The following is a 25,731-nucleotide window of genomic DNA, read 5'->3' as shown; positions in this document are numbered from 1 at the left end:
CCACCAGTCACGCAAACCAAACCTGTCATTCTTCTTTTTCCTCCGTCTGTACTTTATTTTTGCCCACATTTTCGTTCTCATTTTCCCAATAACCGAACAAACCATCTTCGATTTCCATTTCTCAATTTTCAAAATCTTGTAAAAAAAAATCAGCAGCGTTTTCCCCTAATACTACCCAAATAATAGATAATCTTCAGCTTTAACAGCTTTGATCTCCAATGCGAATCTCTTTCTTTCTGATTTCTAAGAATGCCCATTCGTGGGTTTTGGCTGAGTTTCCACTGATGAAGTTGTCCCCAAATTGAAGGAAGCCCGATTTTTTATTTTTACTTTATTATAGCATTATAGCTCGTAAGCTATTTTTCATGGATTCGAGATCGGCAACAAGTGAGGGAAATGACCCTAAGACTGAAAACGTTTCTCGTCGGGTTGAAGAAACATGTCCTGATTTATTGAAGAACACGCCGTCCAATATTGCGAGATTGGAGGATGAGATTGAACAGTGTATAGGTCGCCAGAAGTATCTTGCTCAGACTAGGAGCCCCTCTGATGGCGGCGATGTTCGCTGGTTCTTTTGCAAGGTTCCTTTAGCTGAGAATGGTAAAGATTTTCGTTTCTGTCTCTTTCATTACGTATGTATAGTAGATATAGACTCTATTTGAACTTGTAATTAGTTTTACCAAAATATAAACTTAGATGCTTTCTTGTGTATACTCAGAGTTGGCTGCTTCAGTTCCTCGGACTGAGGTAGTTGGGAAAGGAGAGTATTTTCGGTTTGGCAGAAGGGATTCTCTTGCAATAGAGGCATCTTTTTTACAGGTTAACTAACTGCTTAACACCACATCTTTATTGTTATTGTTATATCTGAGAAGATGTTGATAATGCATTTTGGAATATGAACATTATATTCTAAGTAAATGCTAGTTAATTTGGCATCAGAGTATAGATGTATGCTAAACTTGGTGGAATTTCACTTGAGGGGAAGATTTCCTTAATATATATATATATATTTATAGAATATTAAGCTTTTGGTAATCGAGCTTGATAGTGCTACTTTAATTTAACTACTCGGTGATGGATTGTTAAGTGTTTGTTGAACACACATTTACAGAGGGAGGAAGAGTTGCTTGCTTGTTGGTGGAAAGAGTATGCAGAATGCAGTGAAGGTCCAATAGAACGGCCTAGCTCCAGCAATAAATTGAATAAACAAGTCAATATCTTGTCCTTAGAGGGTGGTCCATCAACCAAATTATATGAAGTGGAGGAAGAGAGAGTTGGTATACCAGTGAAGGGAGGACTTTATGAGGTATGCTTCCTGTCTGTTTCTGTTTATGATGTTCTTAGGAGCCGCCCTCCTCATGGACCATTTAATTTTTTATTATTTAATTTCAGAGGGGGATAAACTAATACTTTATTACAAAATTAGACTCTATTTTTTATTTTTTTTAAATATTACTCAAATTATAACTAATTTTGAAAAATACAAAAAAATTTTGGGGGGGGGGGGGGGGGCTTGAGTCCCCCACTAGCTATTACTTGGCTCCATGACTATCTTTGTGATGATTTAATTGCACAAAATCGAATACATACATCTAATATTTCTTAAAAATAGCGTTACTAGTTACTTATTGTCTTAGCTAGATATTCACACAATAGATTATAACATAGTCTTACACCAGCCATTTCTACATATGTGCTTGAATTAATCTTCAATGCGAATATATTAATGCGAGATTAACAGATATTGAAAGTTACACTGTAAACTTTGATGTTATTCATCCAAGTGATACATAATTTCTGTTTGGAAGACAACAGAAAAGACAATTCGGTTCACCTCATCTTTCTAATTGGTTATATTTATATTAGTGCAAACTGAGGTTTTGTTAAAAAAAAAATTGGTTCTTTTGTTAAATTGAGTATTTCGATTATGCTTCAGTTTTTTTTGGTGCCTGCAATTACTAATATATCCTTAATTTCTTTAAGCAATGTAATATACATACATATACATATTTTTACACACACATATTATAAGATTTAACTTTTAAAATTATTTCTGTAAGTTAAATGATATGGTTAATGCAGGTAGATTTAGAGAAAAGGTACTCTTTCCCAGTTTATTGGAGTGGAGAAAATCGACGTGTTTTAAGAGGTCATTGGTTTGCTCGTAAAGGGGGTCTTGATTGGCTCCCACTTCGTGAGGATGTTGCTGAACAGTTGGAGATTGCTTATCGTAGCAAGGTTTGAAACTGAAAATTCCTACTTTGAAAGTCCTAAACTAACATAATATATATTAGACATTTTCAAACAGCTGAATTTTCTACATGTATGAGAGCAGAGGTTTTGATGCATCCTGATTACATTATCTTTGGTCTACCGACCTCTGTTTGTTTCCAATAAATAGTGGAGCTCACCATTTTTTGACTGAGCTTCAATTTGAGTGTCTTCTGTTGTCATTTTGTTTGCAAAATAATGAATACGTTGGCTTATTCAATAGTTATCTCCAGGTTTGGCGCCGAAGAAGATTCCAACCCTCAGGACTTTTTGCAGCTCGAGTTGATTTGCAAGGCTCCCTGGTACATGTAAAGCTTTATGAAGTAGTTTATAATGTTTTCTTTTTACATAAAGATTTTTATAATCTCAGTTAACATCTGATTCATAAATGCATATTGGGGTTGCGCTGTAGGGATTACATGCTCTTTTTACAGGAGAAGATGATACGTGGGAGGCTTGGGTCAATATTGAGGCTTCTGGATTTTCTAGTGTCATCCCTTTCGGTGCAAAGGGAATCAAGTTAAGACGTGGATATTCAACATCTCACTCAGCAAAACCCACTCAAGTCTCTGCCTGAAACTTTTTTTTCTTTGTGCTTTTCTCTTATATTTATTTTTTCATGGTAAAAAGAAATTAAACGTGGTTTAGACCATAGAAATTTTGGTGACAACATTTACTTTTACTTTTCCTCCTTTATTCAATTTTTTCTAACTGTTGCATTTTAAGCATTTGATTAGATAAGTAAATAGATTATCTATATTATATCTTGCCACTATTTTTGTGAATTGTTGATTTATGACTACGTTTTCTCATCATTGTTAACAAATACGGAATAATAATGTATGCTCTTGTTAAATGCCTTTTCTTTCTGCACTCCAATTCAGGACGAGCTACGTCAACGGAAGGAGGAAGAAATGGATGATTACTGTTCACAGGTTTGCACTCTTGCATTTCTGTTCGTTATCATGATTTTCATATCCACTTTCAATATATGTATAGTATAATTTTGTTGGTTATCGTGGTTTCAAGGGAAATTTAATATTGGATAGTAGATGACTTCAGATATTACATTCTTAGCAAAGTCACAACAGTTTTACCTGGTCATCTGATAAAAAATTAAACAAATAAAAATGCATTTGATTGGTAATGTAATGGAGAGGAGATAAAGAGACATAAACTTATGAACAATAACTATTCTACTCTTATTAGGTATGAGTTGGCTCAAGGCATTTTATTAGCATCATGATTGATGATTGACTTACAATTTTTTTTTTTAAAAAGATGAGAATTAAGAAAACTGTGGATAAATCTGAGATGATTTGTGATTTAATTTAGGAGATTGGATTGTATATACACATGATTTGCTTCCTTTTCTTTGTATTTTTCAATCAGTCTTTACGTTTTATATTCAATTAGTTGTATTATTACCTGCTGAAACCAGATCTGGAAGGGAAGAGATATGAGCTGCTTTAGTGATATTTCTTGGTGATACAAGTGATTTATTTAGGATCTTTTGAAAACTACCCAATTTTATCCTTTATTAACCATAAATAGCCACATATTTTTTTTTAATTAATACCCACAATTAGGGACAGAGTGACTAAAATACCTTATTACAATGTTTACCTTTTGGGGCGCATGATTTACATTTTTGACTTGTGGTTTACATTTCTGAGTTTTACACTTTGGGGGTTGTGATTTACATTTTGGAGGTTGTGGTTTACATTTTGAGGCTTGTAGTGGTGTGGTTTACCTTCATGAATATGTGATTTACATGTTCGAGCTTGTGGTTTACATTTTGAGGTTGTGGTTTACATTTTATAAGGGTATAATTGACAGTTTGCTAAAAACAGGGTATAAAAATGAACATTTTAAAATACGAGTAGATATTAAATGGGTTTCTAAAACTGGGTGTAGGGTCTTATTTCCTCTTATTTGTAAGCATAGAGCCCAACTAAAAAAGTCCACTAATCTAGGGATATAAAACTAATATCTAACTACAATTTAGAAAAACTTATCAATAACAAAATAGAAAATCTAGTAACCAACTGGTAGGTAACCAGCCCTAGAATGCTAGGGCTTCTACCACCTATGATTTGTCAATGAAAACTAGAATTGCATACCCGATATTGAGCTCCTGGTATTAGAGCTGGAGGTCAAGAGTCCTCACAATTTGTTTATACTTTCCCTTTATTCCTTGTATTATATTATTTATTAATAATACAAGAAGTGCTTTGCTTAAAAAAAAAGAAGAAAAAAAGTAAATTCTTACAATTTGCAACTCTCTGGCTTGTCGCTTGTTTGGCCTATAGTTTTTTTTTTTTTTTTTATCTACCCCTAGGATCTTTGTTTGATCTAGACCCACACGTGAAAGGGAGTGAAAGTATGATACTGGGATATATAAGAGAGTGACTCACTTTGTGTTTTTTTAAACTAGATAAACCATGTTGAAAAACTGATATATCAGACTATGTGTGTGTTAGACACCTATATAGAGGGCAAAGTCGACGATATGAAATAAAAGGGGTATATGGGTCATTGTAATGAGGGGTAGTGAAGTTATTTATGATAGTATAAATGGAAGGCTAAGGAGGACGAGAGCATGAGAATTATAATGAATTGAGCAGTATCTCTTGGGAGAGCTGAGGTATGTCGATTACCTCATTGTTCTTGTGTGTTCTTATCATTTTATTAGTCAATATTAAATATCATATTTGCTTTGTTATTTTTCTATTGCATTCTATTCTTTGTTTTCTCTACAATTTTCTTATTATCCTTGTTATGTTAAAGTCCCTAATCTGGGGTACATCAAGTGGTCCAAAGCCATTTCGATTCACCATGAGCCTAGCCATTGTCGATGTTGGCAAGGCTACTTCTCTTGTTGTAGAATATTAGCAAGCACTAGACTCAATTCCATTGGACCTTGGCAGCATCGATTGGATGCTCCTTTAGCTCGATATTTTGAACTGGATGCAAGACCAACTCCTTTGGCTTCTCAAACGAGAAATCGGATCCAAGAACGACATCAAAATCTTTGATATTCTTGGAGAACATTCAACAAATCGCCACGAGCAAATGGAGGTTCTTCTTGCGATCTTTTTTGGCAACAACGTCGACACTTGGATTGCACGAACTGAAAAGTATTTTTTCCAACAACAGACAACAGAGGCGCAGAAAGTGACAATCGTCATTGCCTCCATGATCGGCGAAGCACTTGTTTCGTACGATGGGACAGAGCTCGAGTCTGACCAATGTGTACATGGGTGGAACTAAAGAATTTGGTCCAGTGACGTTTCCGTTTGCACAAACAAGAACGTCAACAACTAGATGGAGAATGAAACATTGCCGAGGTTGGTGGAGAACATTTGCAATTAGGGCCCTCGACTGGTGCTGAGGCGATTGTTTCCCCATATATAGTCGTCATTGAACACAAACGAGAGATTCGACGGCTAAGCGGAGAAGAAACAAATGATGGGGAATGGTATCCCCTGCTAATGAGAACGCCGAGGAAAGGGTCCTACGTTGGCACTCCCCACCCTTTCCAATAATTTGTAGAACACAATCCAATCAGTTGGGCCAAGTTCAAGGTGAGCCCAAGCAAGACAATCAACCTTACATATGAAGACCTACCGACAACCTTTCTTTCCAGTTGACCCAATTGACGGTGCCACTCAAATTCTAAATGATTGGAGCCATCACGTGGCCCCTTGGTGTGCTATTGTTCCCACTTATACTCACTATTGCGGTCTTGTCGTAGAATTAACACATTATTCTGATGGTAGGAAATTGGCCTACAAGAACAGCTGGTCAGCCGTTGGACATTCTACTCCAAAAGATTTTTGTTCTTTCTGTTATGTTTGGGAATACAACACTACTTGCTTGGTTTTTTGATAAAGGTTGGGCAACATAGGGACATTTCTGGAATGGTTTCACTTGCTTTCACCTTGAGGACAAGGTGAAACTTGGGCAGCCGGTAATGTTAGACACCTATATAGAGGGCAAAGTCGATAAATAATAGACTATATGAAATGAATGGGGTATATGAGTCATTGTAATGAGGGGTAGTGAAGTTAGAATATGATAGTATAAATAGGAGGCTAAGGAGAAGGAGGAGGAGGGCATGAGAATTATAACGAATGGAGCAGTAGCTCTTGGGAGAGTTGAGGTCTCAATATTAAATATCAGATCTGCTTTGTTATTCTTCTTTTGCATTCTATTCTCGGTTTTATCTACGATTTTCCTTATTATCTCTGTTATTCATTGAAGACCCTTTCAAGCGATTTCCCTTTGCTGGTACATACAAGTGGAGAATCTGGTGTGTACTTTGCCGGAAGAGGACAGTAAGTTTTCCTTATGGCATAGAATTCTTATGGAAGTCAACCTACAAGGGTGTACACCCCAACACAGTATTGAGCTACTAACGTGTAACATTATAGGCGGTATAGTTCAGTAGAGTCTTTGGTGAAGAGCATTTGTGAAAACTTGGTGGGATTTATAGCTTGAAAGAAATAAGAGAAAACTCAAAGATTACGAGGAGAATAAGGAGAGCCTTTGGGATAAAACAAGTCATTGGGTAGCTATTTTGCCATTTAATATAAGGGGTGTTTGATAAAATATCCTTTTTTTTTTTATAATGTCACTTTGCAAAATAACTTTATTTTGATAATTGTTTGCATATGAGCCTCCCAACACACTCGATATTCTTTTGAATTTACTACACACCTTGTGGAATTTACTTGACACCCTGTCAAATTTATGTCCACAAGCTCAGATTGATGGTTAAGCCGCAACAAAGTATTCTTTTCTGATCAACACTATTTTGAGCCTTATAATGCTGCCAAAAAGTACTGAAAGTATTGGAAAAATGTTTGGGGTCTTCTAAGCCATGACAACTTAATTATTATATTTATCAAGGTCATGAATATATTGCATACTTGGCTCTATATATTTTATAGCATATGATAATAATAAATTAGGTTTATATTACGATTTACAACATATAAATTATTGTAACTCAGATATTGGTTCATACTGAGACATACAACCACTTGTAACTCAAATCCAACTAGTTGATGTAACAACTCAAGCCATTTGAAAGTATTGGTTGATGTAACAACTCAAGCCTTAGTTTCTCGCTTCATGTTCTACTTGATTATGGCTTTCTTAAATTATAAACTGTTAAGATCTTACATCAATGAAGTATGGAATTGGTTGGTGGTTTATAACCACTTGGGCACTCCTTTCATAGGCTAGTCTTTTGGGAGTGAGTTCTACACAAGTAGTTGTACACCACCAACCAATTTCACACTGAGTCATGTGGGATCTTGACAGTGATGCTTGCTCCTTCAAAGTATTGCACAAAAACCCAAAATTTTTTGTCAATTCCTCAAGCACTTCTTATATCCACAAAGGCTTTCAGTTTAAGAATGTCAGCCTTTTGTGGGACCATGGTGGACTTGGCTGCCATCATAAAGGCCACAACCCACTTACTTGGAAATGGCCTAGTCAACTTGCTCTTTGCAAAACCTTGCCATAATGCCTGCTAGCTCATATTGATGGATTTTATATTTTTATGAAAATTCAGATTGATTATTGCCGCAAGGTCGTAATTGCTCCTAGTAAGCACTAGTTTTTATAAATAAGATGGTTGTAAGAAGTAAATTATTTCTTTTGACACAAAAGTAACTCTCACGGTTGAATTTTGTACAGAATAGAAATGCGAAATGTTTGATGTAGTGAGTGCATACCTCCTGTTTTTGGATTTTGTACTATAATGCTTGATGAAATAGAAAGTGCATAGTTGCAATGCTCCTTCACTGTACAACAATTCTTTCATGTAATCTAATTATCATATTTGGTGTATCAATGTTCCTAATTTGATGATTAACTAGATGCACTTTGGGGATCCATAATTGTGTTAGTTTATCTTTTTCACAGCTCATTCTTCATTAGAGAAAACAATATGAGAGTGTTCTATTACGTAATCGGATGGATCTTGTTGTGGCCTTTATTTAACCAGTGTCACACACACCAATACAAGAGAGAACAAATTTAAACTTGTGCATTCTTGATAAAGAAATATAGTTTTAAGGTTGTGTATTTGGTGTAGGTTCCTGTACGACACCTAGTCTTCATGGTTCATGGAATTGGACAAAGATTGGAGAAATCTAATTTAGTTGATGATGTTGGTACATTTTGCCATATCACAGCAAGTCTAGCAGAACGCCACATTACTCAACATCAGAATGGCATTCAGAGAGTTCTTTTCATCCCATGTCAGGTAAGAGACTTTTTTATATGTTAGATTATTTTGTCTTCCTCACCATCACCATCACCTTCTTCATTTGATTGATTAACTCATCAGTATACAAGTTGTCTAACATTTTTTTTCTACTTATCCATCTATTTGGTTTTCAGTGGAGAAAAGGTTTAAAGCTTAGTGGAGAAACAACAGTTGAAAAATGTACTTTAGATGGTGTGAGGGGTCTCCGTGTCATGTTGAGTGCAACTGCTCATGACGTGTTATACTACATGAGCCCCATCTACTGCCAGGATATCATCAACTCGGTAGCATATACTTGATCCCTAAAGTACTACTTGGATTGTGCCTTTTTTAGTTTTGAAGGTTCTTTGTTAGATATTGAGCCACTTTTTTTTAATGTTTTTTTATTAAATAATTTGGATATATAGATGGAGAATTAATTTGCATATTCATTAATGTTTTCTCAATCTTTATACAGTTTATGTTTAAATAATCTTTACTTTCTAATAATCCACCTCCATCAGAACTAAATAGTGGTAAAGTCTTGGGTAGCCTTTTGGATTTTGACTACTTCGTATTTTAAAACAATTTTCTTAGGTTGTAAACATGGATGGATGATACCTTTTCATCTTTTTATTATAATACAACCTATTGTTTCTTATTTTGTTTTAAGAAAAACAAAATAATCAATCCAATCCCAAGAATGAATTGTCTTAGACTTGATTTGTAGAAATATTAGATAGGCATATGTTTTATCTTATTGTAAATACTAGAGTATATTATACAATTAAGTTTAGTTTGTAATTTTTTCTTTATTTTTAGTTGTCTAGTTCTTTGTATTCAACCTATGTATAGGTCATTCTATTCATCAATAAAATCAGATTAGAAGTATTATTCACCCAAAAATTACATGGTATCAGAGCATTAGTAGTCCAAAAATTGGAAAATCTTTCCAATTTTTTACTGTCCTTTCTCAAATTTTTTTAGGGTTTTGCACTCTTGAGCTCAACCTTGAAAAACCATTTTAGGGTGATCTTCTACTCTCACCTCCTACACAGGCAGCTTGCTACACCTTTGGTCGACAGGACCCCAAAGTTTGACGCACAGCAGAGTCGTGCGTGAGCCCCATGTGCCGCCTCCATCTCCGCCCATTCTCTCACCGCGCGACGCGTGTAGGTGCGTGTAGCACCCCGATGATGAGTTTTTCCAACTACATCTTCATCGACACTCCTTGATGCTTCCTCCACAATTTCATCCAAAAAAAAAAAAAAAAATCAATCCTTGCAAGCTTATTCCAACCAACTCCTCTTCCTCAAAAGTGTCAAATCTCAAAAATACCAACTTCTCTCATCAATGGCTGCTAAAACTTCTTCAATCAGCCAAGCCCACTTTTCAATCAGCTGCTCATGTCACCACTTCTTCTAACAAAGTTAGCCACTTCAAAAAGGAGAAAATTGATGCAACTCCGACACCTCTTAGGCAGTTTATGCAGCAGCCAAACCCTCCTTCAACCGAGGCAAATGCCAGTATAATGTGTCATCAAGGATCTACGTCTCACACATTTACTGCAACCTCCAACAAAGGTTCTTGGATAGTTGATTCAGGGGCTTCCGACCACTTGACGGGTGATTTACAAGTCTTCACCACCTTCAAACTATGTGCTAATTCCCACAGTCAGAATTGTCGATGGATCTCTGATAGGAATTTCCTGTCAATTGAATCAAATCCAGCAGCAAACTAACAGAACAAGAGCAAACAGTGGCAAAAATGGGAAGATTGTATTAGGGGGACCTGGGTTGTTCGAGAGCCCAGCCTCTCCAGTACAGATTACACTATTTTCCTGGTTAATTCTCTTAACCAACTGTTTATTTATACTAGCCTATATTGGCTTACTGTGTACCCCATCCCACTGAAAATTAGCTAACATAACTAACTGTAAGTACCCCCCACAGACCGAATACACTACTGTCCTCCCCACACTAAGCCCTTGTAGGCTTCCTAGAGTAAACAAACATCAATGGAGGCCTATCAATACCGCCCCCAAAAAGCTTCACCTTGTCCTCAAGGTGAAAGTTGGGAAACTGCTCTTGAATCACGTTAAAATCTTCCCACGTAGCATCACAATCGGGCAGGTTCTTCCACTTAATGAGAGCTTGAGGGTGTTCTTTCTGTGTTCCTAGGCGAATCTCTAGCACTTCTTGAGGCTCCAAGAGCCATTCCAACTCAGCTGTTAAGGCTGGGGACAATGCCGAAGCTTGCTGTCCTTGTCCCAAAGCTGGGCGAAGGAGGGAAACGTGAAATACGGGGTGTATGGTAGCTTCCGGGGGCAATTGGAGACGATAAGCAGCAGCTCCCACACGAGCTGTGACTGGAAAAGGGCCAAAAAATCTAGGTGAAAGCTTCTCATTCAACCGCTTGGCCAATGTGCGCTGCCGATATGGTCTGAGCTTGACATAGACTAAATCGCCGACCTGGTAGTGTACGTCACGCCGCTTTTTGTCAACCTGACATTTCATCTTCTGTTGGGCCCGATGAAGATTCTGCTTCAACAATACCAAAATATCATCTCGCTGCTGAAGAAACTGCTCCATAGCAGAGACTTTCGTACCAAACTGCTCAAACCGTAGTAGTGGAGGAGGGTCCCTGTGATAAACAGATCGAAACGGTGTCATACCAGCCGCCGTATGAAATGAAGTGTTATACCAATATTCCGCCCAAGCCAACCATTTCATCCATTGCTTCGGTTTGGAGCTCACAAAACAGCGAAGATACATCTCCAAACAACGATTGACCACTTCCGTTTGCCCATCGGACTCAGGGTGATAAGCTGAACTTTGCTTCAAAGCTGTCCCTTGCAGACGAAACAACTCCTTCCAAAACAAACTCAGAAATAATTTGTCGCGATCTGAAACTATGGAACGTGGAATACCGTGCAACTTTACCACGTCCCGCACAAAAACAGTTGCCACAGTGACTGCTGAAAACGGATGCTTTAAAGGAATAAAGTGCCCATACTTACTTAATCTGTCCACCACGACTAAAATAGTATCAAACCCATTAGAAACCGGCAGTCCCTCGATGAAATCCATAGAAATGTCGTCCCAAATCTGGTCTGGAATTGGTAAAGGCTGTAATAAACCAGTGGGAGATTGTGCTAAATACTTGTTTTGCTGGCAAACTGTGCATTCAGCCACAAAACGCTGAACATCCCTGCGCATTGCACGCCAATACAAGTCGGCTGACACCCGCTGAAATGTCTTGAAAACTCCGGAATGACCTCCCATCTTACTCCCATGATATTCCTGCAACAATATGGGAATAAAGGGTGATGAAGAAGGAATAACCAGCCGACCACGGAACTTCAAACACCCTTGAACCAATGAATACCCGCCCCCATGTTGACCCAAAGACAGCTCCTTCATAATCTTGGTCAAAAAAGAATCAGTCGCTACGTGTGCTTGGAGATCCGGAATAGAAATGACGTTAGGGACTGAAATAGCTGCCAGGAATGCATCGCAATGGACCCGTGAAAGAGCATCAGCCGCCTTGTTCTCCAATCCAGGTTTGTAAATAATATCAAAGTCATAACCCAACAACTTTGTAAGCCATTTTTGATGTTCCAAAGCAACCAGCCGCTGTTCCAAGAGATGTTTTAAACTTTTCTGATCAGTGCGCACCACAAATTTACGTCCCAACAAGTAGGGGCGCCATTTTTGAACAGCCAAAACAATCGCCATAAGTTCCCTCTCATAAACGGACTTCATGCGCGCTCGTGGAGCCAAAACTTGGCTGAAAAATGCAACTGGCTGGCTGTTTTGCATGAGGACAGCCCCTAAACCCACTCCGAAAGCATCCGCTTCTACCACAAAAGGTGCTGAAAAATTAGGAAGTGCTAGCACGGGAACCGAACACATCGCTTGCTTAAGTTGCTCAAAAGCTGTCTGTGCTTCGCTAGACCAATTGAAGGCATCTCTGCGCAATTGATCGGTAAGAGGTTTGGCTATGCTCCCATACCCACGAACAAACTTGCGATAATAGCCCGTTAAACCCAAAAAACCACGTAGTCCCTTGAGAGTTCTCGGTATTGGCCAATCTCGCATGGCCTCCAACTTGCTAGGATCGGCCGATACACCTTGGGCTGAAATGATGTGCCCAAGGTATTCCACCTTCATTTGACCGAAAGAACACTTCTTATGATTCGCATAAAGCTGATTTTGATGGAGGCGCTCCAAAACCAGCGTTAAATGAGTGACATGGTCCGCAAAGGAGCTACTATAAATGAGGATATCATAAAAAAAAACCAGCATGAATTTCCTCAAAAAATCCCGAAAAACTTCGTTCATTAGCGCTTGAAATGTGGCTGGAGCGTTAGTGATGCCAAAAGGCATCACAAGAAATTCATAGTGTCCCCCGTGTGTTCTAAAAGCTGTCTTTGCAACGTCCTCTTCCTTAACGCGAATTTGATGATAACCCGACTTCAAGTCCAACTTCGAAAAAATGCGAGCTCCATGGAGCTCATCTAACAGCTCATCAATGACTGGAATTGGGAATTTATCAGCCACCGTTTCGCGGTTCACTGCTCGGTAGTCAACACAAAAGCGCCAGCTGCCATCTTTCTTCTTAACAAGGAGCACCGGACTCGAAAATGGGCTGGTGCTTGGCCTAATAATCCCTGCTCTCAACATTTCAGACACTAGCCTTTCTATCTCAGCCTTCTGTACTTGAGCATAACGGTATGGGCGCACCGAAATGGGTTCTGAACCCGTTCGAAGTGTGATTTGATGTTCACGGCTGCGCGCTGGCGGTAATCCTTCTGGCATCATAAAAACTGGCTGAAATCTGCTCAAAACCTCAGTAATCTCAGCTGGAATGCCTCGCTGTTCCATTGCAATGTCCGCTGCCATGTTGCCGAAATGAACCCGAAATCCTTGTGCCTCCTTCTCTACTGACAACAGCATAGCCTTGAGGGATATGGGTGATTTGCACAAACTCGGATCGCCCTGTAAAGTGATCCAAACGCCCGCCATCCCAAACTTCATCACCATGGTGCGCCAATTAACCTGCATATTACCGAGAGTTTCCAGCCACTTTATGCCCAAAATTACATCCGCACCGCCCAATTCTAATGGCAAAAAATCCATCACCACACGTAATGCCCCTAGGTCCAGCTCCACTTGTGAGCAAATCCCCTCCGTTCTAACCTTGCCGCCAGTACCCAATAGGACGCCGTAACACGTAGTGGCTGTAATCGGAATGCTCGATGCTAGAACAATATCCATAAAGATGAAATTGTGTGTTGCGCCGCTGTCGATTAGCACAGTTACTTGTTGGTTTCCAATGCGTCCCGCGAGCTTCATTGTATGGGCAGAAGTGATACCCACTAAGGAATTCAATGATAACGTTGCGAGGTTCTCTTCTGTAACCACGGTTTCTCCCGAATCCAGCGAAGGGGGTGGAGAATCTTCAACTGCCTGGGTTGCATCTTCATCCAACACCAACATGACCTGAAACGATTTCTGCTCACACTCATGTCCCTTGAAAAATTTCTTGTCGCAACGGAAACAAATACCCCTTGCCTTCTTGTCGTGATATTCTGCTTCAGTAAGTCGCCGGAAGGACGCTGGTTTTGGTGGTTGAGCTCCATTTGGCCGAAATGCACTGGTCTGGGTCGAGAAACACGAAGGTGGAACGTGCAGAGGTGCCGGAGTCGGTCGATTCGTGATGGAAGCGCCTGGGGTGCGAGGGGCCATACTAGGGTTCAGACTTCCTTTGGGCAGCATGGGCCTGAACGTTGGGCCCGATTGAAGTAGTTGGTGCCCCTCTTCAACTCGTTGGGATGTGTCCATGAGTTGGCCCAGTCCGATCGGCTGCAAGATGTGCAAGGCGGCTTTGATGTCGTCTTTCAGACCCCGAACAAAGCTAGCCTCTAAGATATGTTCAGGGATATCGGAGATTCTCGCGGCCAATCCTTCCCACCGGACTCTATAATCCTTCACGGTGGTCGTCTGAACAATCGAAAGCAATTCTTCAGAAAGGGAACCCACTGGAGATGCGCGAAAACGGAGGAGAATCAGTTTTTTTAAAGTGGCCCAAGAGTTGATTGGCCACCTCTGGTTCTCCCATTGGAACCAGGTGAGAGCGTCGCCGTCCAATCCGACGATGGCGGTCTCCAACATTGCAGGTTCTGGTAATCGGGCAAGGAGGAAATATCGCTCTGCTCTTTGAATCCAGCCGTCGGGATTATCTCCAGAAAAAAGTGGAAGTTCTAGTCGAGGGGGGCGAAAATCCTGGCCATAGTTTTGAGCGGAGCAATCTGGATCGAAGGGAGCTACTGGCGGCGCCGTGCAAGTTGGAGGTGGCTGTTGAATTGGTGATGCGGTGGAGAAACCCGGTGCCGGTACTGGTGAGGTGTCCCCATCGAGTGGCCGACGATTCCGATCGGCGCTGGCTGCGACACCGTCCGTGGTCGCTCTCCCTGAAGCTTGTAGTAGCTGAGTTAAATGAGTAACAATGAAGTCCATCTTCTTCTCTATCTCCGGCAGTCGTTGCACTTCTGATTTCAGGAAATCGATCTCCTGCGGCAGCTGGTGAAATTCCGATCGCACTTCCGTCAAATTCCGATTAAACTGTCTGTAGTGCCTCCAATTTCTCATCAAATATTTCCATCGGTACTTGCGGTTTCGGGCCCATCAGGACGATTGCTCTGATACCACGTTGATAGGAATTTCCTGTCAATTGAATCAAATCCAGCAGCAAACTAACAGAACAAGAGCAAACAGTGGCAAAAATGGGAAGATTGTATTAGGGGGACCTGGGTTGTTCGAGAGCCCAGCCTCTCCAGTACAGATTACACTGATTTCCTGGTTAATTCTCTTAACCAACTGTTTATTTATACTAGCCTATATTGGCTTACTGTGTACCCCATCCCACTGAAAATTAGCTAACATAACTAACTGTAAGTACCCCCCACAGACCGAATACACTACTGTCCTCCCCACACTAAGCCCTTGTAGGCTTCCTAGAGTAAACAAACATCAATGGAGGCCTATCAATCTCTCTCAAAAGTGATAGGGACTGGCTTTATAACATTATCAGATGATCTCCTCTCATCTGTTTTATTTGTCCCTAAACTAAATTGCAACCTTCTTTCAATAAGCAAACTTACTCGAGATCTGAATTGTGTAACTAAATTCTATTAAAATCTTTGTGAATTTCAAGTTGAGAGCTCAGAGAAGGTGATTAGTAGTGCTAGAATGCATGATGGACTCTATATTCTCAAGGATTCTCCTAAAAGGAAACAAGTTCACAAATCAAGTTGTGGTAACCATTCCAATTTCTGCTTTCAATTCTGTCTGTTTTGAACGAAAATCTCATCATGTTGTGGCATTTTCAACTTAGACATCCAAATTTTAGTTATCTTGAAAAATTATTTCCTCATTTATTTATCCACAAAAGAAAAATTCTTTCATTGTAAAGTCTGTCAACTTGCTAATCCCAGTCTTCCTTACAAACCTTCACAATCTTTTTCAATGATACATAGTGATATTTGAGGACCCTCACGAGTAACAAATATTAATAGATTTAGATGGTTTGTATCCTTTATTGATGATCATAGTAGGACAACATGGACATTCCTTATGAAAGAAAAATCAGAAGCTGCTTTTATCTTTAAAATTTTCCATTCCATGATTCGAAATCAATTTAATCGAAAGATCCAAATCCTGAAAAATAATAATGGAAATGAATGTTTTAACTCCATTCTTGGTCCATACTTGTTAGATCAAGGAATTGTTCGCATTAGCATATGTGTTGATACTCTGCAACAAATGGAGAATGGAGTGGCTGAGAGAAAAAACAGACATATTCTTGAAGTTTTTAGATCTATCATGTTTTCAAATCATGTTCCTAAACATTTTTTGGGGGAAACCTTATTCACAGCCACCTATCTCATCAATCGTATGCCTAGCTGAGTTCTACAATTCAAAGACCCAAGAAATCTGTTACTTGCAACATTCCCTCATATCTCAGCCTTCTCCTCAGATCTTCCATTCAAAGTCTTCGGATGTACAACTTTTGTCCATGTTTATGATCACAAAAGAACAAAACTTGATCCAAAGTCTCACAAGTGTCTCTTCATTGGGTATTCCAACAATAAAAAATGGTACAAATGTTACTCACCAATTATAAAAAGGGTCTATAACACTATGGTTGTCACTTTTTTTGAACATCAATCTTTCTTTCCCAAATCTGGTTTAGGGGGAGCATTCACAGGAATATCAACTTTGGGAAGCTCTTCAGGATCATCAAGCTGCATTTCCTCAAACCAATGTTGTGGCACACGAACATCAAAGTGCTCAGTCTTTGCCTAACCAACCAGATCAATCAACTGGTCCTTGCCTTCTTTTCCTATTCAACCAGATATCAGTGTAGAAAACACATCTAATCTGCCCTTTATTGTCAATCCGACCTCACTTTCCTCCTTAGAAAATCCAAACACTCTTTCAAACTTACTAACACCTCAAACTCAAGCACAATTTGATATAGGTAACATAAAACTTCGTGTTTATAGCAGGAGAAAAATTGAGAATATAGAGGTCAACATGCAAGACAAGAACTGTTCAAACACTCATCAAAGCCCTCTTGACCTTGAAAATTATGAAGGTAAGGATTCAATGACTCATGAATTAGTTTCTCCTACTATTGATGATCTCGATCTATCTATTGCTCATTTGAAGGGTGTTAGAACTTGTACCAATCACCCCATTGAAAAGTATGTTGCTTATGGGAAACTAATACTTACGTACCGAGCTTTTGTCTCTTCTCTTGATCTTACTCAGATTCCCACAGACATTTATGAGGCCTTAAAAGATCCTAAATGGAAGATTGCAGTCGATGAAAAAATGAATGCACTTTAGAAAAATGCTACTTGGGTTCTCGCTGAGTTACCTTAAGGAAAGCTGACAGTTGGTTGTTAGTGGATTTTCACCGTCAAGTATAATTCAGATGCGAGTATCAACAAATTCAAGACTCAATTGGTTGCCAAGGGGTTCACTCAATCATATGGTGTTGAGTATGGGGTTCACTCAATCATATGGTGTTGAGTATTGGGAGACCTTTGCTCCCGTCGCCAAACTTAATACAATAAGAGTTCTGTTATCACTTGTTGTAAATTGTGATTGACCTTTATATTGGTTGGATGTAAAATATGCTATTTTGAATGGGGAAATCGAAGAAGAAATCTATATGGAAATTCCACCCGAGATGAAGAAACACTCCAGTGGTCGAGTAGTGTGCAAACTTCTCAAATCTCTTTATGGCTTGAAACAATCACCTCTGGCATGGTTTGCCGAATTTGCAAAGTTAGTTGTCAAACATGGATATACTCAAAGCCAGACTGATCATACTCTATTTTTCAAGTTCTCTTCAACTAGGAAGCTAGCAATTCTCATTGTTTATGTAGATGACATAATATTAACTGGAGATAACTTAAGTGAAATTTCAAATCTCAAAAGACTTCTCCATAGAATTTGAAATCAAAGATCTAGGAACCCTCAAATACTTTCTTGGTATGGAAGTAGCCCGATCGAAATATGGAATTGTTATATCTCAGCAAAAGTATATCCTAGATCTTCTAAAGGAAACTAGAATGATTGGGAGCAAGTCAGTTGACACTCCAATGGATCTAAACTTGAAAGTTATTCGAAGAAAGGATTCAACTCCAGTAGAGAGGGGTTATCAAAGATTAGTAGGAAAACTAATCTATCTCTCTCATCTCATGCTAGACCTTCCCTGTCATTATTGTGAGTCAACATATGCACAGTCCTTGTGAGGAGCACTTGGAGGCAGTGTATCGTATTCTAAGGTTTCTGAAAATGACACCAGATCTTGGTTTGCACTTCAGAAAACACAACAACTGGGACTTGGAAGTTTACACAGACTCTAATTGGGCTGGAGAGCTGACCGACAGACAATCAACCAGTGGTTATTGCACTTATGTATGGGGTAATTTAGTCACTTGGTGCAGCAAAAAGGGTGTGGTCTCAAGGAGTAGTGCAGAGTTAGAATATCGTGCTTTGTGAAGGGATGTGGATCAAAAGGCATATGAATGAATTGAGGTTTGACTCTCCCGAGTCTCTTAAGATGTACAGTGATAGTCAAGCTGCAATTAGCATTGCTAAAAATCTGGTTCACCATGGCAAAACTAAACATGTTGAAATAAACAGATACTTCATTTCTGAGAAGGTGAATTCAAAGATCATTGTGCTCAACTACATTCTTACAAAGAAACAGATTGTTGACATCCTAACAAAGGCCCACCAGGAACAAGTTTTGAAGAATTCAATTCCAAGCTGGGTTTGTATAACAGTACCACTCAGCTTAAGGGGGAGTGTAGAAATATTAGATAGACATGTTTTATCTTATTGTAAATACTTTTTTCCTTCATTAATTTGATTCTTTCTTTCGATGGATATCGAAATTCCATATAATTCGAACTAAAAATGAAAAAGAAATCTAAGAATTAGAATCATAGGAGTAAGAGCTGTCTTGCGATCATTTCAGATTGATTGGAATCAGGACAAATCAAATAGATGAAGCAAAGAAATAAAATTGAGACAATATTGTACAGATAAGTTTAGGTTGTAATGAACAACTACGTTTAGGTTGTAATTTTTTTCCTTATTTTTAGTTGTCTAGTTTTTGTATTCAGCTTATATATAGTCCATTTTATTCATCGATAAAATCAGATTAGAAGAATTATTCACACAAAATCTACATGATCATTCAAAATTGTGTTAAAGGGAGAATTTATAAATTAGGTGCATGCACGAATACACTCCATGAACTTGGAGTGTCAATGAACTTTTCTCCGACAAAACTATTGTTTTTATAAACTACTACTGGAAATGCACTCGTTTAAAAATAAAATGCCTTTTATGTTGGAGATAACAACAGCTTATGTCTGAAATAACAGAAGAGTAATATTCTTGACCAGGTATCCAATCAATTAAATCAGTTGTATTTGAAGTTTCTTAAGAGGAATCCTGGTTATGATGGAAAGGTACACACACATATAAATAAATATATATTAATTGAAGTTACAACTATTGAAGTTCTATATTGCAACGATTCTTCTTATATGATGCTAAGGCTTGTACAGGTTTCAATATACGGTCATTCTTTGGGAAGTGTTCTCTCCTATGATATCCTCTGCCACCAGGAAAATCTGTCTACTCCATTTCCAATGGACTCAATGTACAGGGAACATGCCAAAGGTGAAGACTTTTGCCATGATGGTAACAACCACAATCTGGAAGATAAAACTTCTGCAAGTAAAAATATTGAAGACATGGTGGGTTCAATTGATGATAAAAATCAGAGCATATCACCAGCTCTTTTGATACTTGAGAAAGGCATATCAAACCTTGGATCTAATCTTGGGGAAAAAGGCTCCTCCGTAACTGCTACAGCAGATGATGAAAAAAAGAGTATGCTGCCAACTCTTTTAGTACATGATGTATCAAATGGAAACACTGAAGAAGCTTCTACCATTGTAGACACTGTTGCACCTGACTTCAATATATTATCTGAAAGTATTTTTGACTCTAAGCAATCAAGTTGTAATGAAGATGTTCTTGAATCAGTTTGCGATCCTAGGGGCTTGGTTCTTGATAACAGGGACAATTTTTATGAAACTACTGAATATAGTTCTGGAGTCTGTAATGATGCCTCAGAATTAGTGTCTGAAGAAATGTGTGCAGAGAAAAAAGATATGGAAAAAATAATTAAATCACTGAGTAAAGAGGTAAGGAAGCCCTTTATTTTGCGTACCCCTCCATGAGAACCCTCTATCTCATATATGGTGACTTTCTCCACCAGGTTGAATCCCTGAAGGTCAAAATAGCTGAACTGGAATTGCAATGTGATGGTGAAGATAGGACTATGAGGCTCCACCAAGGTGATTGCTGGATTATTTAGTATCTCTTTCTTGTATTTTTACTTCTTTTTGTTCTAGCTTTGGAAAATTTTGATGTACTTGATAACAGAAAACGAGACAGCACCTACAACTGTAGTAAAGCAACCCATATGTAACAAGCTGCCAGCTGATCATCATGATTCTCTGAAGAGTTATACCCCTTATATCAACTACACGAAGCTTGAATTCAAGGTGCAGGAGGCGGACTTCATATGCTCTCTCTCTCAGATTTAATTTTTATGACTTTCTTCGTTTTGCTTTGAAAGTCGAAATTTCAAGTTTTTTGAAGGAGTTAAGTGACTGTTGTATTGTAATAAACTGTCTCATTTAATTTATTAATTCTTTTTTCCCTTCTTTCAGGTTGACACATTTTTTGCTGTTGGATCCCCTCTTGGTGTCTTTCTTGCTCTTCGTAACATTCGTATTGGAGTTGGTAATAGTTAATGGCTATTTGTATATAAAACTTTGCATAATAATTGGTCTCAATATTTGTGAAGGATTTGTTTAATGCTCTTTTTTCCATGTATTCTCTCAAAATGGTGCTCTATTTCATAGTATTCGCAAGACAATTTGAAAGAAAAAAAGAAGTGCACTTATTTGTCAGATTATGACTGAATAAAATTTTCTATCGCTTAATTCTCCTATATATCTCTAGCTCTTTTTTAGGTCTGTATTTTCAATCTATGTAATTCTATTTTCTATCTATTTCTCTATTTTTCTCTAAATTCCTCTTTCTATCTGTTCATCTCATCTTCCTCTTTACCCTTCTCGATTCTCTCCGTCTCCTACCTTATTGAGTTTTAAATTATGAGGTCTGTATCTTCTAACATCTATGCTTGTGTACCATCTCTCCATGATTCTAGACTAACTTTTAATTTTTTGTGACTAGTTTTTTTTTTTTCGTTAGAGAATTGGATAGGCTAGTGAATGTGTTGAGGTGCACTTTTACATTTGAATTTACTTCTTCTCATAATTTCTTATTTCTTGATCTTAAAATAAAAATTGAACTATTAACCAATAGGAGTTTCTCTTATGCTTTCTTCTCCAGGAAAGGGGCAAGATTATTGGGAAGAGGAAAACATTAATGAGGAGTTTCCAGCTTGTCGGAGAATGTTCAACATATTTCACCCGTTTGATCCCGTAGCATATCGGTCTGTTTCCTCCCCTTCTCCCATCCCCTCTTTTCTAAAGAGGTTCATTTGGATTTTTTTCTCCTCTGAAGAATCAGAAGAGAACTTTGTTCTCTTAGATTAAGATGGTTGTTGTGTATACTCTATTCTAACAAAATGTTTTGAGAAAATTAGGTTATACAAGTTATCAGGATTGAAAATTAAGAGAGCAGATCAGACCATATTATACAGAGAAGAAAAGAAACTAAAAATAAGTGTGAAAAGAGATAGGCAAGGGACTAGGTGGACAGACAGAAATTAAATTTCATTATTGAAATTGTCACTTGATTTTCTAGTAAACAAGCTTGGACTCATCAATATTTACAATCCAGCTTGAGGGGGAGGGGGAGTGTTGACAGATATGAGAAAATCAAAGAAAAATCCCACGATTTTGTTATAGCTGTAAATTAAGTAGTTTCCTTATTTAGATGATTCGTGGCAATCTTTGTGATTTTTTGTTTATTCTATAATTAAGAGGATTAGGAGTGTAAACTGTATAAATAGACTTGTGTTTTATCAATTGAAATACACAGGAATAAAAAAAACAATTTCTTCTCTTACAAATTTTCATAGTCCCAACAATGAGATGAGAATAATGCAGACTCGCTTCTCCATTATTTCTATTATTATTTTTTTTTTAAATATATCTGTTGGTTTCATTTCTCCGCAATTCCTTGTATATTGTAATCTCAAACATATAAAATTTGCTCACAAGCCTGTACAAGAGATTGTTATACATATCATGTTTTGAGATCTATTCTCTATTCTGTGTGTGATAGCTCCTGTTAAATGTAGAAGAAATAATGAAAGTAAGTTGTGATTCATACAGAATAGAACCTCTTGTTTGTAAAGAATACATCGGCAAACGACCTGTCATTGTACCATTCCACAAAGGTGGAAAAAGGTTGCACATTGGGTTTCAGGTAATGCATCTGAATGTATATTGATGTAAAAATATCTCTTTTTTTTTCCTTCCGTAAAGAGATCATACAATGTGGTGTAGGAATTTGCTGAAGATGTAGCTTCTCGTTCTCAAGCTATTGTGGATCGCCTAAGCTCTGTTAGGGTGCGCTATTCTCTTTCCTTTTCATACATGACTTTTCTTTTTTAAGAAGCATTTAAGAAGTATCTTATATTGTATACACAAGGCGGGTACTTTTCAGTCTTTGAAACTTCTTAGCACTGGATCCTGAGCATTTGTTTTACATATATATATATATATAAATAGTAAAAATGTCAGTAGTGAAATTGTATGATTAATTATTAGTTTCCTAAAAATGTGTGAAGCTTGGCAGCTCTAACTTGCTTTATGTTTGAGCAGAATAAAGTGCTTACAGTTTGCCAGTCAAGAAATGACTCAGAAGGTAAATGGTTCTAACATCCTTTTGGCCTGCATTGCTTATCCTTTGTTTCTTGGCATTATCTTAAGTGAAAGAAACAATAAGTAGGCATTTATCTTTACCAACAGTGAATCTTATTACGTATTCTTCCTGATATAGGATAAGTGGGTTTAGATAAATAAGTAGACTCACCAGCTCCAAAACTTATTCTATCTAATCTAATCTTGTCATTTTCTCACTTCCCCTGGTTGTTGCAGAAGGAGAAGAAACAGCCGAAGTCAGAGAAGAGAGATCATACGGCTCTCTTATGATGGAGAAATTAACAGGAAGCACTGAAGGACGGGTCGATCACATGCTTCAAGTGGGTAGTTTTACCTTATCATGAATTCTTTTCATTTATATGCAGCTTTAGCTCTCCAGCCTGTTGGGCTTTTTTCAGGCCATATTTTCTCAAACTATTCTTGAATTTTCATTTATTAGATTTATTATTCCTAAATATAAAATTTTTTAAACATGAGTACTTTTTCTTTCACTGAACGATTAAAAATTATCTCTGGGTTTCAGGTTGTTAGGTGTTCTATTTTTGTAGGAAATAAATTATGCTTGTGTCTGGGAAGCTGCCATTAGTCCTGAAGAGTTGTCACATTGTTATTCTGTTATATTATGGTATAATATTGGAAGCATCATCCCCGAAAATGAAAAACTATAAAGGAAAACCAATGTACTTTAGTCCCAGTCAATTTACATTGTTACCTCAGACAAACAGTTGGTGTATAGAACATCTGAGTTTTGGTCAGGTGATAGAGGTTGTCTTTAGTGGGGCAAGTCTTGTTCTGAGATTTCAGTTGAAAGTTGGGACATCTTAATCATGTATTCTTGGCTTCAAGTTCTTGTCAGACTATAAAATGCCATAGTAAACACGCACAATACTGAATTTAGTAAATAATGGATAATTTGAAGTTATATCTTGTTGAACGTGGGCGATGTTTTTTTTTACTGATAGAAAGACCAATCATTTGGAGTAAAAATCAGATGTCCTCTCGTATTATTAGAATGAGTTAATTCCTCTGATTTCTGAAAGTCTTTGTTGTTGATTGTGCAGGATAAAACGTTCCAGCATCCATATATAGCTGCCATTGGATCACATACGTACGTATAGTTATTTATGAATTTATAGATCAATTTTTTAAGAGTACATGATGGCTAAAATATCCCATGTTTTCAAAATGTTGCATTTTTATATCCAAACATTTTTTTAAGGGAAAAATACTTAAAAGTTGCTAAAATATACCATTTAAATACCCAAAAGTTAAAAAATCACTTGGCTAAAAACTTTTAAAATAGAGAAAAAAATGATTAAACAAAATTAATTTTTAACTATTTGAGTATTTAAATGCTGCATTTTAACAAATTTAGGTATAAAAGTGTAATATTTTGAAAACATAGAATATTTTAGCCGCTATGTACTCATTTTTTAAATATACCCTTCTGATCAGTATTGCATTTTCTAGGTCTCGTTGGATAGTGAGATTGGATTGAATTGGATAGGATTGGATAATTTTTATAACGTAATTTTGTTCTCAAATTAGAGATCCAACAACCTAAATAACACCCTTAGTTTGGGATAGCTCAATCCCATTAAAAAACTTGGGATTTTATCCTAATCAATTCCCACCTTTATGTATTTGCTTAGTAAGAAAAAAAGATTGCTATAGTGCATCCAACCTATTTTCTTCTAATTTAGTATTGGCAAATGATTAACTCATTAGTTCTTTTATATATTAATCCAATCCTATTTAATCCTACTATCCAAACGTGACCTAAAAGATTAAATACAACTAGAAAACTAAAACATATATTAGTAGAAGTTTTTATTTTCCATGTCCATTTATTGAACAATTAAAGAAGCTACAACTGATGTCATAGATTTGGCTGTGTATTATCCTTCTAACTAGTGGAACTTTGGGTACAGAAACTATTGGAGGGATTATGATACTGCTCTTTTCATTTTGAAACACTTGTATCATGATATACCTGAAGATCCTAATTCAACTGAAGCCTCTCATGGAGAGGACATGAAAGATGCGAGCGACTCCGTAGGTTTGTCTGATCAAAGAGAGATTATTGAGGAGGAGCTTCCTTTGACATTCTCTGACAAAAGCGTGGTTAGGAACTTCTCAAGTAGGGCAAATAAGCTATTGAAGAAGCATTGAATTTTGAACTGCTTCTACTTCTCATCGTTATTCAAGTGGAGGACTGGGCGTTGAGCCTATGACCATTTGCTCTGTTGCAAGCCAAATCATTCCGGCTGTTTTAGAAGAAAAATGATTGGCCTTGCTGCTATGGAATTGGTTAACCATACTGTAGAGATGCTTTGCAAAGGTTAAGTGATTTCTAACACTAAAATGACCCTTCAAAAGATGATCCTCCTGTGCTCACGGATGCCACATTTCATACTTCATGTATACATATATGTATATGTATAGATAGAAATATATATAATCTGTGTATATATAAGAGACAGAAAAGGTTGATCAGGATTTGTTTTAGTTAGTTATATTTCTTGAATGTAATCATGACTCGTGAGTGGTCTACCTTACCATCTTTGATAAGAATTTTTTCTTCACTTTCAGTTTCCTCCGTTATAGATAACTGAGAGTAATATAAAACAACATTTTCTCCTAAATAAAGTTTACTCTGATTGTCTTCTTGAAA

General features: G+C 37.6%; 1 protein-coding gene across 3 annotated transcripts; it reads left to right on the top strand.

The window, feature by feature from the left end:
* Nucleotides 1–25,731, top strand: LOC133818835 (phospholipase SGR2). Of its 3 annotated transcripts, none has more exons than XM_062251926.1 (21): nt 1–600; nt 719–819; nt 1,112–1,306; nt 2,083–2,238; nt 2,505–2,573; nt 2,684–2,836; nt 3,156–3,206; nt 8,381–8,551; nt 8,689–8,838; nt 19,527–19,592; nt 19,692–20,336; nt 20,411–20,489; nt 20,578–20,699; nt 20,868–20,940; nt 21,556–21,658; nt 22,506–22,599; nt 22,680–22,742; nt 22,998–23,040; nt 23,274–23,377; nt 24,119–24,165; nt 24,989–25,731. In XM_062251926.1, exons 1-21 carry the CDS (start codon nt 366–368, stop codon nt 25,227–25,229), a joined length of 2,961 nt encoding a protein of 986 aa, XP_062107910.1. In that variant the 5' UTR covers nt 1–365; the 3' UTR covers nt 25,230–25,731. The 3 variants fall into 3 exon arrangements, with proteins under 3 accessions (XP_062107910.1, XP_062107909.1, XP_062107911.1); XM_062251925.1 differs by having other exon boundaries at nt 2,505–2,579; XM_062251927.1 differs by lacking the exons at nt 8,381–8,551; nt 8,689–8,838 and having other exon boundaries at nt 2,505–2,579.

This window comes from Humulus lupulus, chromosome 2 (assembly GCF_963169125.1).
Source record: "Humulus lupulus chromosome 2, drHumLupu1.1, whole genome shotgun sequence".
Taxonomy (NCBI): domain Eukaryota; kingdom Viridiplantae; phylum Streptophyta; class Magnoliopsida; order Rosales; family Cannabaceae; genus Humulus; species Humulus lupulus.
The sequence above is the reverse complement of the archived record's forward strand: the minus strand, read 5'-3'. Positions and strand labels throughout refer to the sequence as shown.

Bases quoted from the DNA above. Each gene is read 5' to 3' on its own strand.
- LOC133818835 (XM_062251925.1), top strand. From the start codon at position 366: ATGGATTCGAGATCGGCAACAAGTGAGGGAAATGACCCTAAGACTGAA. The intron at 8,552-8,688 runs GTAAGAGACTTT...TTTGGTTTTCAG, and splicing joins TTCTTTTCATCCCATGTCAG to TGGAGAAAAGGTTTAAAGCT. The intron at 19,593-19,691 runs GTACACACACAT...AGGCTTGTACAG, and splicing joins ATCCTGGTTATGATGGAAAG to GTTTCAATATACGGTCATTC.